The sequence below is a fragment of the Pleuronectes platessa genome, chromosome 23 (assembly GCF_947347685.1).
Source record: "Pleuronectes platessa chromosome 23, fPlePla1.1, whole genome shotgun sequence".
Taxonomy (NCBI): Eukaryota; Metazoa; Chordata; class Actinopteri; order Pleuronectiformes; family Pleuronectidae; genus Pleuronectes; species Pleuronectes platessa.
Window position 1 is genome coordinate 6,659,761 of NC_070648.1, and position 16,469 is coordinate 6,676,229.

Sequence of the window (16,469 nt, forward strand, 5' to 3'; positions counted from 1 at the left end):
GTGAATATAGTGAAACTGTCAAAACAGAAACCAGTGTCGGGGGCCGGCAGGAAAAAAAAAGAAAAAAAAAAAAGGGAAAAACAGGAGAAACCGTTGCTGCATCAACAAACATCGATTTCAATTTGGTATTCAAAGAAAGCGGTTACCACTTTTCTACTTGCGCCGACAAAAGCCAGCATTTTTCTTGTTAATAATTTCCTCCTCTCTCTCTTTCTCCCTCCGCTACACATCTCCTTCCCCTCCTGCTGTCTCACTTTGGAGCACTGATATGAAAGAAAAAGTTCCCTCCCGCCGATACCGAGATCACTCGCTCAGATGAAAAGAAAACAATTTGGGGAGCTGGATGATGAGAGGGGGGGGGGGGGGGGGGGAGATATCCGCCACCCTGCTTTAATGATCGGCCCGGGCGCGGCTGGACGTGGACGGAGTCGTCTCGTGGAGAGGCGGCTGGCGCAGCTGGAGTCGAATCTGATTCGCATGCGCCGATAATAAAGTCATGGAGGCCACATTGTTCCTGAAGACGTATCCATGTATTGTGTCTAACTGCCTCAATTACAGTTCAGACGCAGCACTCGAACATAAATAGCTCTGCAGCCGGGGCCTTGTTTAAAAGGTGGCAGAGCTGTTCCTGTTCTTTACATGCAAGCCCAACAAAAGGGTTTGGGGCGGCGGTTAGAAAGCGATTCTCCGGCGTGAGTAATGGAATTTCAACAAAACCACCGCGGCACCATTCAGTGGCACATCCAGAAGTGGGAAAGAGACAAATAACAAAAGGGAATTTTGATTAATTGCGGAGGATCGCTTGAGTCGGGTAAGTTTTTTTTCTTTCTCCAAGCAGTACAATAAAACAGGATTTATTTCACAGTCGGTTTGTAGAATAACACAAACTGTGTGTGAGGAGCGGTTACACTTCAAACCAACAACAAGATTGAAACAGACTTCTCACCGTTTCGCCCGTGCTGCTTCAGCGTGTTCGCCGAGAGGTGGATGGAGTTGCCTTGTCCTCCGGTTTGTGGGAACTTCAGATCAGGTAAATTTCCTTCGGTGCTCATCCTTGCAACCTCCAGCTCTGCAGACACACAAACACACACACAAACACACACAGAAACACACACAGAGGCATTTAGTGATCAATGCTATTTTCTATGATGCACAATCTAACATAAAAAGTTTAAAACCTATAACCTGAGGAATCTGCTAAAGTCTTGAGTACACTTATTTGAATACACGCTCGCTGGATGAGATTTATTACACTGCAACATCTTTTAAATACCATTGTAATCAATATACTTAAGAGTTTTCTAAGACGTGCTACTTTCTGCTAAGTAACATTCAGGTGTCTAGAAAATAAGAAAAAAACCAACAGCTGTGTGATTAAACGAAAAAGTAAATGTGCTTCTCTGACCTTATTCGACGAGTTTGATATTTTCTGTTGACGTCAGTTCACAAAGGTCATAAACAATTTCTCCGTCTCTACCTCTCATCCTCCACCTCCCATGCACAAGGCTGTAACATTGTCTAGCACACAGTCACATTGTGCTCACTCTGTGTAAGTGTTAAACTAAACGAACGATAAAGCGGATTCGTACGCTTTGCACCTGGCCTCCGTGTGGAGCACCTGTCATCGCTGGAATCACATAAAGACCAAACAACCTCACGAGACGGCAGCAGACCCCCCCCCACACACACATCTTCAGCCACTTGACTGATTCAAACATCCTCCTGCAGGAGCAGATTTGTTATTAATCAGTGCATCTCCGACGGGCACTAACTGTGACACGTCCTCTCTTGATTCCCGCCGCTTTGAGGGCCTGCCTCTCTCTGAAGTCTCCGTGTGCAGGGGGGGAGGCCAGTGTCTCACCGAAGGATTCTTAATTAAGTGATAATCAGGCGTTCGTGTGAGGCTGTTTCTTCTGAAACTGTAAAAAAATAAATAACTAACAACAAAGACTGTCTGGGCCCTTTGAAAAAAATTAATAAAAAACTGCTTTCCTTTCAAGGAATCTTCCTCTCATGAAGAGCAGAGAGCCAGAGATGCGAGGAGGAGATAAACACCAGCGAGGGAAGACGAGCTCGCCTCTGCGGCAGCTCGGCAGCTGTTGTGTCTGAAGCCGGCTCCTAATTTATGGTTCAAAGACTCCGGCGTCACACAGAAGAGGAAAACGAGCAGCTGATACGAGCCAGGCTGCAAGAAGAAGCTCATTCCCTCAAAGTTATTACACCGGGATACAACTCGGGGGTTAATAAAGCAGCGGAGTGTGTGCTAATCTCAAGTACGGGTGACCTGTGTGAAGTCGAGGCATTCCTAAATGTCACATTAGCTCCCGGATGCACTCGGGTGAATCCCGCGGATTCATTACAGCACTGGGGAGGAGAGGAAGCAGCACGAAATCTCATATTCAAGGAGTGAGAGGTGAGCGGTGTGGAGGGATCCAGGAAACAAGCTGCCAGCACTGAGGTGGAGAAGCTCGCCGGGGAATTCACATAATGATCCTGGGGTTCCTGAGAAGGAAGTCGTGTTTGCATAGAATCTGCCACATGCTGAAATGTAGCCACTGTAATGCTATGGAAACATGTACATAATCTAAAGAGTCAGAAATAAAACTTTCAAGAATACATATGGTGCTTTTCCAGTATGTTTTGTGGGGATACTTAAAAAGTCAGTGGGCAATACTTCTGACACTGTTACGCTTGCATAATCATTATTAGAATAAGTAAATCCCGAGCAGAGTTGGCCATTTCCTACACTCGCTGGAAGCAGTTGACCAATCACAACAGAGCAGGCGAGCTGGCCAATCAGAGCAGACAAAGGCTTCATCAGGAGGAGGGTCTTACAGGGACACGAGGGAATAACAAGTGTTTCTGACAGAGGCTGAACAGAGGAGCTGCAGTCAGTGATGGACAGAACCAGGAGAGGGATGTGTTCTCTCAACAACAGACCATGTAAACCTTTTATACCACAAAATAAAACGATCAACCTGAACATGACTTGAATATGTCTCCTTTAAAAAAGAAGAGTCGAACTCAGATATTTCTCTGACAGAGTCGTCGACATCATTGGAGCTCAGCTCGAGTTTTGACAGACAACTGAAGCTTGCACCGGTTAACTGGAAGCAGCTGTTTTCATCCCTCCTTCACAGTCAGCGGCTCATTCATCAGAGTCCGGCTAGCTGCTGACAAGTCGTGTCCAATCTTATTCGTGCAGGTGCATGAATATTTTGGATCGGACATTTCTGGTACTGTGCTGATTTCATGTCAACGTCTGCATCTTCTTCCCATCACCTCATATCCCCCCCCCCCCCCCCCCGTATGTGCTGTATTCCTTTAAATTCCAGATGCAGTGTCACTTGTTTCCTCCTGAGTCGATATCAAGAGTGACAAACCCTTCCTCCTCCACGTTAATGGATAGGACGGGCGCCAAACTAAAACGTCAAAGCAGCCTGAACTTACTTTTTTTTTTTCCTCAATATGGTTTTGTCATTTTAGGTTGTTCCATGCATATACAGATATGTGAAATTATCAATTGTTCCTGTTTAGTTTTTTTTTTAATTAATTTGTTTTATGCTATAAAACATTCAATGGGACTTTGCTACCACAGATTCATCCCATGGTCGCTAATCCGCAGACTCTAGCTCCAAATCACGTTGTCAGAGATGGCAGCATTTATGTCCGGGATATTTTAGCTTAATTTCTGGATAGCGGGAGGAAGTGGAGACGTTACTTCCATCTTGGTATACAGTCTTATCCTTTGTGGCCAGTGCTTTGAGATATAACATAATGTAGGCTACCTTCACCTGTCCAACCAGGATCTGCCTAAATCTACTCTGCATGGCTCTGATTGAAACAACAGCAGAAAGTGTCTGGCACACTCGTCTCGAGAGGCTGAACTCAACGTGAAACAAGGCGTGAGAAATGGAAACTTCACTCGACCTGATGAGACATTCAGCCGACGTGTGGACCGACCACGTCACCTATCCCTTTGATAAATGTTAGTGTCCACGAAAAGCTAGGAAGGAGGGCTACATTAAATCCGTCCTTTGTATCTGTTCTCAAAACCGAGGCTTCCCATACTTTATATTAAAAAAAAAACTTTGTATTAACATTCTCTTGTGCGTTTCCAAAGGCCGGGGGTGTGGGGTGCGGTGGGGGGGGATCAGTGATACATTCCTATTCAACTGAGCTAAGACAATACCCCAGATAGCTCACCATTCCCCTGGATTCCGAGCCTGCCTTCAGAAGAAAGGGAGCTTCTCTCTCTCTCTCTCTCCCTCTCCCTCTCTCTCTCTATCTCTCTCTCTCTCTCTCTCTCTCCCCCTCTCTCTCTCTCTCTCTCTCTCTTCCCCTGTGTGGTTGTGTAAAAGAGCTTACGACGGGGCTTTGGGGAATTTCTTTGATGCCATAGTAGCTGCTGGACCCAAAGGCTATACCTTCAAAGCCGGTCTAAATAACATGCTAATCGGCAGAAATCTGCTCATAAGATTACCATGCGGAGAGAGAGTGGAGCACCCTCTCGCTGCAGACAAAGCCCCAGACGAGCACATGCACTGTGACGTGTGAACACAAACACATCAACACAACGGTTGAGGGAACATCCTTTTTGTTCCCTTTCCTCTGTGAGCAAAGAAAACAGATCTCATTATCGGCTTAAATCCTAAAATTAGAACGAGGCATCCGTATGGTTTAATATCGGCAAACCGGCTCCGTCTGATGTTGGCGAACGCGTCACGAGGCGCAACGTGCACGAGCTTCAGTGCACCTGCGCACGTGTCCCCCTTCGCTCTGCTTGTAATTCAGTGTGAGAGATCAATAATTAGCCGCCGCGGGGATTATCAATGTTTAAATGGGCCTCCTTGCCCTCATTTAACTGCCCCGCGCGGCATGAGGGATTGCAGGAGCCAACCGGCTGGCAGGAAAAAAAATAAAATGAGCTGAGCAAACAGAGAGATAAGGCCTAGTAAACATGTCACCGGCACATAATTAACCAGCACCAGCACCGTGCGCCGTAAAGCCGCGCAGGCATCGTCTCGTTCCCTCCGTTAAACGAGCCCAGGATCTCCTTACCCAGATGAACCGTGTGCCAGGCACAATAAAATCCATTTGATTAATCATCCTTACGCCTGCTCTCTTGCTTTTAAGTCAGCACACCTATATTTTTAGGTTGCCATGGAAGCAGGAACACGTTCAGAGATGAGGGGCAATACATCAAAACATGATTCTTTCTTTAATTCCCTTTGCCCCCACTAGCCAGAGTCTGTGAAAAGATATTCAATTCCTTTTTCTTTTTTTTTGATGCTATGCAAATGACTCTCAATGCAAACCCTGCAGATTTAATAAATTCTACTTTTCAACAACTGATGTATCCAGTTTTTAAAACAGCCCCGCTGGGGGGGGGACGGTAACGACAGAAGTTCCATTACCTGAGCACGCTCGGTAAGTATACGCTGAGTGATGAGCACCGATCCCTGATCTGCACGACTACTGGTTGATTCCGGCTAATACTTGACACGAATATAAACACGATCCTTTGAGATAATTGTCAATTTACAGCTAACTGCCGTCAGCCATAAGAAGCCATGCCAGACCTCACCTACTGTAGGGGAGGGGGGGGGGGGCGGCATTACTCCAGTGACCTTCACACTTGCTCCACCACCTCAAGTGCTCGGCTGTCGATATGACAGCACGGTGGATCGATAGCAGTACGGTGAACTCTGTAAACCTCCCCCCCCCACCCACCCAGGACAATGGACGGGACCATTGGAGGATGAAACACTTCACACGTGAGATAAACCACTGCGGAGAAAACATCCCAAGGACCAAACACACTTGGACATTCTGCACTTTTTGTGTAAATGGTGGATTTTACTGGCAAGTGAGAGTTTCAATCTGTTCCTGCCACTTATCTGGTCTCAACAATTGTTCAGACCAACAGAAGAGCATAACCTACCTGTGTCCTTGGTTTGTTTTATTTGTTCATTTTCCAAACTTTGTCAAGCGGCCTTGATAGGTCCTGTACATATCTAAGTTATTTGTATATGGATTAATTATAGCAGAATACCTTGGATCAGAATAAGCAGCATCAGCAAAGAGAGTTCTTCTCTACTCACGGATGTTCTCGGTGTTCTCCTGCACGATGTCCGTCTTCAGCAGGTTGTCGGCGAGGACGAAGGCGCCCTGCTCCACCGTGTCCAGCAGCATGGTGGCGGCCCTCAGCTGCTCGCCGGTGCTCAGCTCCCTCCACGCCGCCTGGGCCTGTGGCTGCAGCAGATTGTTGACCGTCTCCACCATGGCCTGCGGAGTCCAAATCATTGGTTTAGCACAAAGGAGCCGGGGGGGGGGCGGGCGACTGGCTGCGTGTGTTTGCACGGTGATTTGTTAAAATGGTTTGAGTGAAGGAGGATGAAAGAGAGTGGACTGACAAAAACTATTTATTATCAGCTTTCCCACTGAGAAACTCCACGACCCCTTGTTTCCAGTTCATTTACAAGTTATGCTTTTGGACACGGATCATCTGCGACACCTGAATCTGTAACGACGCAGGAGATTGTTGTTTCTCGCTTGTTTCCTTTTTTGTCTACAGGGGGAATTAATCATGTAAATGAATCAGAGCCAATACTTACAAGACTACAGGCCAATTCTTACATGACCCGAGGCGAGAGTCTGTAATTGGTGTGATAAATGCTCCTCCATGCCGACAATCACAGCACACACAACAACAACAAAAAAGCATGCCACAACACTTAGAAGGTTCCAGTGGCTGCAGAAGGTTTGTGCCGGTAGCAGCCATCTGCGACCACTCAGCCGAAATCTCTCCTGCATATTAATGGCGTCGAACAAGTCGTACGCCTTCTTTAATCTCCAAGTAAGCAAGGAAGAAAACCGGAGCGTTCTCGAGGACAAGATGACAAATTAAGAGCCATTAAAGATTTAAAAGTGCCAATGGCGAGATTTATGAAGGGCATACTAATTGGTCAAGCAAAGCAATTCCTTCCCAGTACCGATTGCTCTGAAGAGCAAAGTGGCTGGCTCTTGGTAGAGACAAAAAAGCTATTTCCAAGCCATTACAGTGCGGTAGGTGGTCAAACGCATAATCACGAGGAAATTTCCTGAATGGCTAATAATAGTGACGCCCGGCGCTCTGCGGAGAAAATCATACATCTGATTGAAAATGTGCTCGGGATTTTTTTTTTCACGCTTCCTTTACATTTTCTTCAAAAGCCACTTTACGAGCGGAAAGACGCGGGGAAAGCTGTGATGTACATAGAAATGTCACGCCGCAGAACACCCCCCCCCCCCCCCCCCCCCCCCCCGTTTGATCAGAGGATTATGAAAGGGAATGAGAGTTTTCAGTGCGACTCCGAATCAGCGTGAGGAGAAAGCTGGAGGCAAAGTCTGGTGCTCCAGTGTGTCAAATCATTTCCCCGATCCGAAATAAATAAAAATAATAAAAATAAAAAAGACTTTAGAGTCACAAAGCATGAGTGTTATGGAAACCTCTAATTACCTCGAATGCGTTAAGTTGTGTGTTTGTTTGGAATCACTGTGATCGTGAGGAGAGACGGACGACTGGGGTGTATTGAATTCTCCAGCGGCCGCCGGGGCATTTCAAATAGCACCAGCTGGCTTTGTCTTATTCAAGGCATAAACTGCACGCATTACGCCGCCCACACACACACACACACACACACACACACACACACGTACACAGACAAACAAACACACACAGAGACAGACACACACAGAGACAGACGTGGTGAGAGAATGACGCAAGAGTGACAACACACCTTTCCACCAGCTTGCATACAAGAGCAGCCACAAACAACAGGCTGTGCACAACAAAACAGCTACACACACACACACACACACCATTGAGGTAATTATTCATTATCTGGAGCCAATCTCCATCAACACCCTTTGACATTCAGCTAAAGGCAGAGGTTGATTCCCTCTCAATTAAGGAGCTCTTTTTCTCCAGGCGCTGACATTCTTCTCCGGCTCTGTTCACAACCGGGAGTTTTTCTTTTTTTTTTTTATTATTCCTCAGCACTTCTTTAATAATGGCTCCTCAGAGAAAGGATTGATGGACTTGCAGAGTCGGCGTCTCGCTTTTTAACGCACATGCACGAGAGGCGTACACGGAGGTTCGTGGCAAATCACTAAAGCCTCGGGGGGGGGGGGGGGGGGGGCGAAACTGGATGAGGACGGAATATGCAACGGATACTTAATAAACAAAGAGTGGACAAAACAACCACAGGTTTCTATTGCATCAGAATTGAATCTTGGAGGAAAGTTTCTGTACAGGGCCATCACAAAGACACAATTGTTCACAGTGCATTATCTGGACGTGCACCCAATCATAACTCATTACTGTGAATACGCAAACACCATGTTCGTGTACTTCAAACCACTGAGTGAAATCATGACATAATGACTGTGCACTGTTTTCTAACTGGGTTTCACACTTGGTTTTTACACATGACACAATTATCGGAACTTGAGTACATGACTATGGGTCAAAAGGTTTGGAGGAAGCCTCACTTCAAGCAGTTCAGAAATGTTTATGGCACAAAGGTAAGCAGTTAAAAAATAGATAAATTAAGTCATTAAGCAGCGAGGGATCATGGGAGATGTTCTCATGGCCTATGAAAATCCACCTGATGCAACTCGAGTGCAAATCACGTCCCCGGATGAGGTGTTAAAGTTTTATCCACACCAAACGGCAATGAATAACAAATGGCTGGTTATATGGCTAACTGGTTGGCAGTGTGTTCTTCCTTCATTATAATATAACCAAGATGCAACGCCCTGCTACCTCAGATGACATTGGTTAGTCTACTCAATATATAACATAAATCTAGGTGCTTTTCATTTTTATAATTAAGAATTGATGTATATTATATCTTTCATTTATAGCAAAATCAACTGCAACTGACACCAACTTTTGTCAAATATGATAAACTCTCTTTCATTATCACAAAATGATGCAGTTGTGTATATTGCTTTCAGTATTGTGAGACAAAACAACACAAGTAACAAAGAGAGTTTTACATTGAGATAATGACCCAAAACCTTAGAGGAGAACAGACGTTGGCTTTGAATCACAGAGGAGCAGGACGGTGCCTGGATGGGAAGAAACCTTTGATTTAATTACATTTTTTTTTAAACTCAAAATCTCCATGTTAGAAAACGTCTCTGGTGTAAATCTAATTAACAGCGCGCTCTCTCAACTAGCGTGAGAGCACAACATGCACGACGTGATAAGAGAAATGTGTCCTTTAGTGTTGACGAGACGGGAAAGAAGCATTGCCGTTGCCAAAAATGCTTCTGAGGACCCGAGCGAGGAACCCGGTCCTCCTTCGGGGACAATCACGCCGCTCCATCGAAAAACTGTACATCCCACCGAAGCGTCCTTTATGTCTCTGTTCTGTAAAATAGTTAAGACGAGTAAAACAGCTCGAGCTACAGGTCACGTCGAATGAAAAAACACATATCTTCTGTGTGTGATTACCTCGTGTCCCTGAGTGTTTTGTTCATCCATCTCTGTCTGACAAACAGCACTAAAGCTTTCATTGAGGACAGCGATGACACGTCCTTCAGTTTATTTCTCCTCAGGGACGCTGTGGTTTAATATTTTTTAGAAATGTGTGTATTCTAAATGTCCCTGGCGAAAAAGCTCTGGTGTTAAAGGAATGAAAGAAAAGCATATTCACATGTTTCTACATCAAAGCACCTTTTTCCACCGGAGCATCAAAATATTTTTTCCCGACAACATTCTTGCAACCGGGGGCGAACGTGTATGTAAAGTCAGTGGAATGTCATCAGAGATTTTAGATGAGTCCAGGCAGCGTTTCCTTCTAAACAGCCTGAGAGTGTATTTCTGCCTCTAAACTTAAAGGCAGCACGGACATTCATCATGTTTGTGTGTCTGGGTTCATTAAACCGCTTCAGTGTTGTCAATGGAAGCACTGCCGGCCATTCAGGAGGAGAAAACACACATCCATCCTCTTCCTCTTTGTCCACGGTTGACGACTAACGTCCAATTCACAGATCCAGCCCCCCCCCCCCCCCATGTTAAATCCCTGACTTTGATTCCATAGAAAAACATCTCACAGACATGTTATGGGGCCTTGACGGTTGATGGATGGTTTTAGTTTGAGCCGAAGGGACAAAAACAGCCTAAAACCCTCATGGAGCCTGCTCATGTTGTCAGAGCGTCAGTGTAACAGAGTTCCAAACTAATTATCTCATTACTCTTCAACCGGCTCTGGACGACTAAAGCTTTAGTGGAGTTAAATTAATCTTTTTCAGTTGTGCTGGTTGCTTTTATTTATTTTTTACACTAATATTGTTTTGGTCCAGAGGTGGTCTCAGACTGGAGGACACGGACGGTTCAGATCAGTGTGGACATTTCTTTTTTAAGAAATAGAGACAGTAGCAGCAAAGTGAAAAAGTTAAAACATTTGGATGCTTTTTTAACCTTTACCTCAAACATTTGTTTAACACATGTTCATTTTGCTGGGAGTAAAACCACAATGAGAGGTAATTAAAGAAAAATGAATAAAATTAACCAACTCCTTTATTTTGTCATTCAAATGGCAAAAGTGCTTTGTCGTATTAACTTTATAAATATCACTGACAAGTAGGCTACTGGTCAAACTTAGACGAGGTAACAGGGCCTTGGTTTAAACTGACAGGTGTAAAAGCTCCATTATTCTCTTTCTTCCTGAGTTACATGAGAGGAAAGATACAGCTCCCATTCCTTTGTGGTAAATATAAATCTGTAACCAGTTAGCTGAGGAGCACCAGCACCTCCCAGCACCTTTAGAGCTCAATAATTAACACGTCAAAGCATGTTAAAATAACTTGGCTTCTCGGGGGAAACCAAAATGTCAAACCGCCCCTTCAAGCTAGAAAGGTTAATGATGAATCTACAGGTTAAAAAGGGTTTCTAGGTTGGTAGGTTAGTTAAATAACAACACAAGCTGAAAAGGACATTTTTTATCTTTTGGAGTTAAATCCTCCACGAGGGCCAGTCTGTTTGTACGCCATGTTTTTTTTTTTTTTTCCACGATGCTCTTTCAGTGCCAGAACCCTGCCTGTATGTATTTGTGCTTTCCATGTAATCCGCTCCCATATGGGGAATTGTGCTTCTCCCGGCGCCGGCAAATAACACTCTTGAAAAAAAACACCGGGCTCGCTTTGCAAAAATTTCATGAGATCAGTGAGAACGGCATCGTTTTCAGCAGAGGAGTGGGTGAGTGTGGTGGGTGAGTGTGATGGGGGGGGGGTGCACCCGAGCAGCATCACGCTACCGCCATCATCATCACGCTCTGTGCAAGCTGCATGGCGGAGAGGTGACGGCGGCCTGCTGCTATTTCACCGCTATTAGCACACTGCCACTCCATCTGTCAAATATGGCCGCTCACTCTGCTGCTGCTGCTGCAAAGAACACAAATGCATTCCGGTTCCTGGAACATGAGGAAATGCTAATCGTGGAAAGTGGACTCACTGCTTGAACGTTTTTGCGCTCGGGAAAAAACGAGGATGACGACTCACCGGTGAAACGGTGCAGTGCACCGGACGTTTATAACCGTGCAGAGGGAAGGCAGGGCTGAGCTGGATGTTAGTGTTCGCCTGGCACAGGTTCAAGCCCTCACCGTGCTATGTGTGTGTGTGTGTGTGTCTGTCTGTGTGTGTGTGTGTGTGTTTGTGCCTCTATCTGTGTGCTGATTGATGAAATGAACTCTGGGTCCGGGAAATTGATTCTGGCGGAGGCTGGTCTCCCTTTGCTGGCGCGTGTGCACTCGGCTGCCGTCCCCTCATCCCCCCCCCCCCCCCCCCGCTCACCGGTTGATTCCCCCTCGCTCCCTGTCCTCTCGCCCAAGTTGAAGGCTGATCTCCCCCAAAAAAAAAAAAAAAAACGGGTGGAAACAACACAAACACAAAACAAGGCGGGAATATATCTTGTTCCCGCTGTCCTCCTCGAGCTGTTGCATCACCGCTGCCTCTCTTTTTGTTTCATTTCACCGGCCGGGGCCAAATCATCTGTCTTCTTTGAGCATCTCTGCAGCATCCTCACTTAATATTTCATGAAACCTCTCTCTTAGCAGGAGGTGGTGCCTGCGTACTGTACGGGCGCTACTGAGGGATTACCTCCGTGGCTCTTGTCTTATGTCTCCGGCTTCACCGTGCTACTGTACAATTCCCCCCCCCCCCCCCCCCCAGCAGCCGCCTGCCTCCACTGGAGAGAGGACAGGCCTTGGTTTGAAACCGACTCACAGAGGAGATATGCCTTCATTTCCAGGTGTCCTGTATCACAAGCACATTTTTACTGTAGTTCAGCAAGTCAACTTCCTGTTCGCTGATCTCCTGCTATTTGAATTTGCTTTTAAAATCATTAACATCTAGATTCCACTAGTTTTTTTCGCAGTCAGTTGATTTAATTTCCTTAATTCACAGGAGTCTCAGTTACGTGTCCAGACGGTGGGTGTGCACTACAATCACAGTTTATTGCCTGGGCCACACGATCAATGCAATGATAGGAAGTACCCAGGGACGAAACGCACAATGTTGAACACACACCAGTCCACCGCCAGAATCAACACACTGGACCAATGGAAGGCTCAAGAGCAAGACATCTGTCCTGAGTGGAGACCAAAGAAGAGCTGGAAAGAGAGTGAATAGTAGACTTTCATTGAGAATGAATGATGATGTCCCTTCTCTGTTAGGACCTGTGTTTGACTTGATGTGATTTATAATTGCCTAGAGCTGTAAAGCAAAGAAACCACAGCATTTCAATTGATGTCTCCAATTCCCAACGACTCCTGCTTTATTCTGTCAATCGATGCATGTGAATAATTTCTGACATTTCTTGCACAAAAGTTTGTGAATAGTATAATTGTTGAGACTAAAAAGTGCACAAATTTGTATTATCAAAAACTAAAGCTCAAACTAACATAACAGAGACGTATTTAGTGTTGAAACTGGACATAAAATGGTGCAGCTTTGTTGTTGACATGGATAGTTGCCAGCCTGTCATCTTCTTGTTTCTAAGCAGTGATTGTGTGTGTCGCACCGTCTCCACGTACACACAAGACAGAAAAACCTAGGCGCAGATAAAAGCTCATGAAAGCTTGAATAGATCCATCGTGTTAACGGTGGTCAAATACTCCACAGGGTAGATTTCGAGTGCAGTTAATTCCACCCCCACTCAGTAGTTTTCACCTTGTCCTTCACCCAGCTTTTAATGAACTGAGTCATTAAGCCTCTTTTTTTAATCTAAGTATGCACTATATGTGTATAAAAAAAACTGAATCTCGTTAAACACACTAGAAATATATATAGAATAATTTTATATATATATATATATAAAATTATTCTACAAACATTCAAATCAAAACCCTGAGAGTTTTTTTTTTTTCCCAGTCTCCTCATCGCGAGCAGGGAGATGGCTCACAAAGAGCGTTCAGGCAGAACGAGGAGCTCTGTGTTTACGAGGACGTGGTTATCTTCATCTTTCAACAAATTGACTACCGGGGGAAATTTGTATCATCTCGTTACGTCTCCCCCCCGAAAACGAGGAGCCTCCCTCCGTCTCGCCTGATCTGAGGTCAGCCGGCGCCCCGACGCTCCCACGCAATGGTGTCATTTTAACGAGGGGTCTGAGCTCAATATTCCCCCCCGAGCCCCGCAGAATTCACACTCACTTGGCTTTTACTAAGGCACGCAATATTATTTGGGTTTTTTTTTCTGTGTGGAAGCAGGGTGTGGCATCATTTACTGTAAATCACACATCCTCAACTTGAAACCAGATAAATGGCCACGGGGGGGGGGGGGGGGCTATATCAAAGCTAGCGTGTTTGATTTGAGCTCGTCGCTACATGTTTGGAAATAACCGCAGTAATTGGACGGCCGTAATGTCACTGCCTATAAACAGGCCTTAGTTAACGGGACCAAAAGGCACGGCGGGAAGGCCGCCATTTTTTTTGATCAAGTTTGTTCAAAATCAAAGAGCACAGCGGAGAGAGAGAGAGAGAGAGTGTTCCTGCAGGGGGGAATTCAGAACCCAGGGAGTTGATCATTACACGCTCTGTGGCTTTATCAAGGCCGTATTCTGCTCAGTGGGATTTAATTGGCTGTGACACGCAGCAGATATCGCTGTTTGTTAACAACTGAGAAAAGGATTCAAAAGCACTAAATCGCCGGAGTTATCCGCAAAAAGGATCCGCGGAGGCAGGGGCGAGCTGCGGATTGGGAAAAATGTGAAACAGCAAAACACGCTCTCTGTGTTGTTACGAGCCCGATGTGGATAATGAGACAGACTCTCAGTACCGTGTGGACTCAAGAGCCATCTACTTGTTTAGCCCTTAATCGTGATGGAAGCCCCCCCCCCCCCGGTGAGAATCACTCCACCTCAGACACATCACCGCACCTCAACCACAAGGCCTGTGTATCATGTTGGACTTTTAAGAATCCCTCAACACAACTGCACATGCTCCCGTGTAATCCCAACTTCTCCCCTACCGTTTTATTCTGTTTGGCTGCAACGTGCGTGGTCTCTCAACCCCCCCCCCCCCCCCCCCCTGCTCGCTTTGTATTCCTCTGCTAATCCCACTTACGTCAGCCACCAGGGCCCCGTTGGAGAGAACACACTGCCCAATTTCCCTAATCAATGAAAGTCTCTCGGAGGCTGGCAGCGCGTGCAGTCGATGCCCCGTGTTTACCTAGGGCCACAGATGTTCCTCCATTATTCCGGTTCGTCAAGTGAAAGCGCCGCACTGCTGTTTGAATCTGTCAACCCCCCCCCCCCCCCAGCTCGGGGACGGGGCCGGGGAGAAGGTGCACGGCTGAGTGTGGCTGTGTGCAGAATACAGAAGGCGGTGAGAAGTGTAAACGACACCTCAACCAAGATGCAGAGAGGGTAGATGTATTTAGTTTAATGGATCTTATTTATCCTGGTTAGACACACCAATGGCTGCTTGTTCAAATTTGTCCGAATAAACATAACCTTGTGAATTGTAGTTATAAGGACTCCCTTGGAAAAAGAGCAAATCCATAATGCTGTTACATCTCTTGAGACTTCCCCGATTCCCCCAAGGACACGTGTTCCAACCGAACAAAACTTTAATGGAGACATTCTATGCTTTTTCACTTTTCTTCTTTCCTCTGGTGTGTTGTAGGTTTTTTCTGTTGCAAGTGAAAGTTCTGCACAGACAAAATTCCCAATGTCTGCAGTATATGGAGCTCCTCTTCCTCAGAGAAAACACTGACGCTCCTGAACACACCGTTGTGATCACATTTAAAAAAAAGCACCAGTCTTGCACTCCCCCCAACAAAGCAGGTGCTGACCTCCTATAAGTGCTTGAAGTGTTTGACCAATCACAACAGAGAGGGAGAGCTGGCCAATGAGCAGACTGGGCTTTATCAAGAAGGGGGACTTAAAGAAACTGGAGCTAAAACCAAAAGTTTCAGACAGAGGCTGAAAAGAGGAGCTGCAGCTATGGACAGTTTGAGGAAAGGTGGTGAGGTTGTTCCTGAATATAAGAGCACGTCAACCATTTTGAGTATAATGACCCAAATTGAAATTATCAAGTATAATACGTCTGCTTTAAAATCAAGGTAAACAACAAATAAATAACTGGGCATTAAAGTTTTCAAAATAAAATTGCTCAAACATCATGTTCCGCATCTTAACTACTAACAAAACCAGGATGGTGAATGACTGAAAAAAATAATAATCTCATATTCATTGCAAGAATAAATGTGTCAGCAGAAGCAGCTGCTGTGTGTCGCTCCCATTTGAGATCTGAGCTGTGGATGTCTGTGAAGAAGGAGCTAAATCAGGCTTCTGGCAACACAGACAATTAACAAATTGTTGTCTGTGAGCGGCTGTGTGACATTTGCTCGCGGAAAAAGAAAAGCAGAACGCCACACATCTGCACCAGTGAAAGCACTCAACCACACACACACACACACACACACACACACACACACACACACACACACACACACACACACACACACACACACACACACACACACACACACACACACACACACACACACACACACACACACACACACACACGTCCCACATCGAGGTAATTTGCATAATCACATGACAATACATGGCTTAGTGGATCCTGACACGCCTCAGAGGAGTCCGGGGCAAAATGCGTGTTTCTTAACGTGAGCGCTGCCGAGCATACATGTAAACCAACATCTGGCTTAGTGGACACATCTGTAAGGAGGAAAGGGGGTGCCAACTGCTCACAAAGTTTTCCCTGTCAAGGTATAAATGATTCTGACGACAGCTGAAAAGTCGACCCCCCCCCCCCCACCGGCGTATCAAAAATCACTCAGTAGCCAGGGAAGTAGCTGAGTGAGGGCGATGGGCGACCCACTTAAATTAGGACACACATGTATTATGCATTAGGCGCAATCATAACATGCCACAACTTTGGCTGAGTGAG

General features: G+C 45.7%; 1 protein-coding gene across 1 annotated transcript in view; it reads right to left on the bottom strand.

Moving 5' to 3' along the window:
- LOC128430603 (adhesion G protein-coupled receptor L3) overlaps nucleotides 1-16,469 on the bottom strand; it is a 124,339-nt gene that overhangs the window by 38,024 nt on the left and 69,846 nt on the right. The window contains exons 9-10 of the mRNA XM_053416707.1: nucleotides 6,105-6,288; nucleotides 947-1,069 (exon numbers count right to left, since the gene is read on the bottom strand). Coding sequence (XP_053272682.1) covers nucleotides 947-1,069; nucleotides 6,105-6,288 — 307 coding nt within the window. The remainder of the gene's footprint in view (nucleotides 1-946; nucleotides 1,070-6,104; nucleotides 6,289-16,469) is intronic.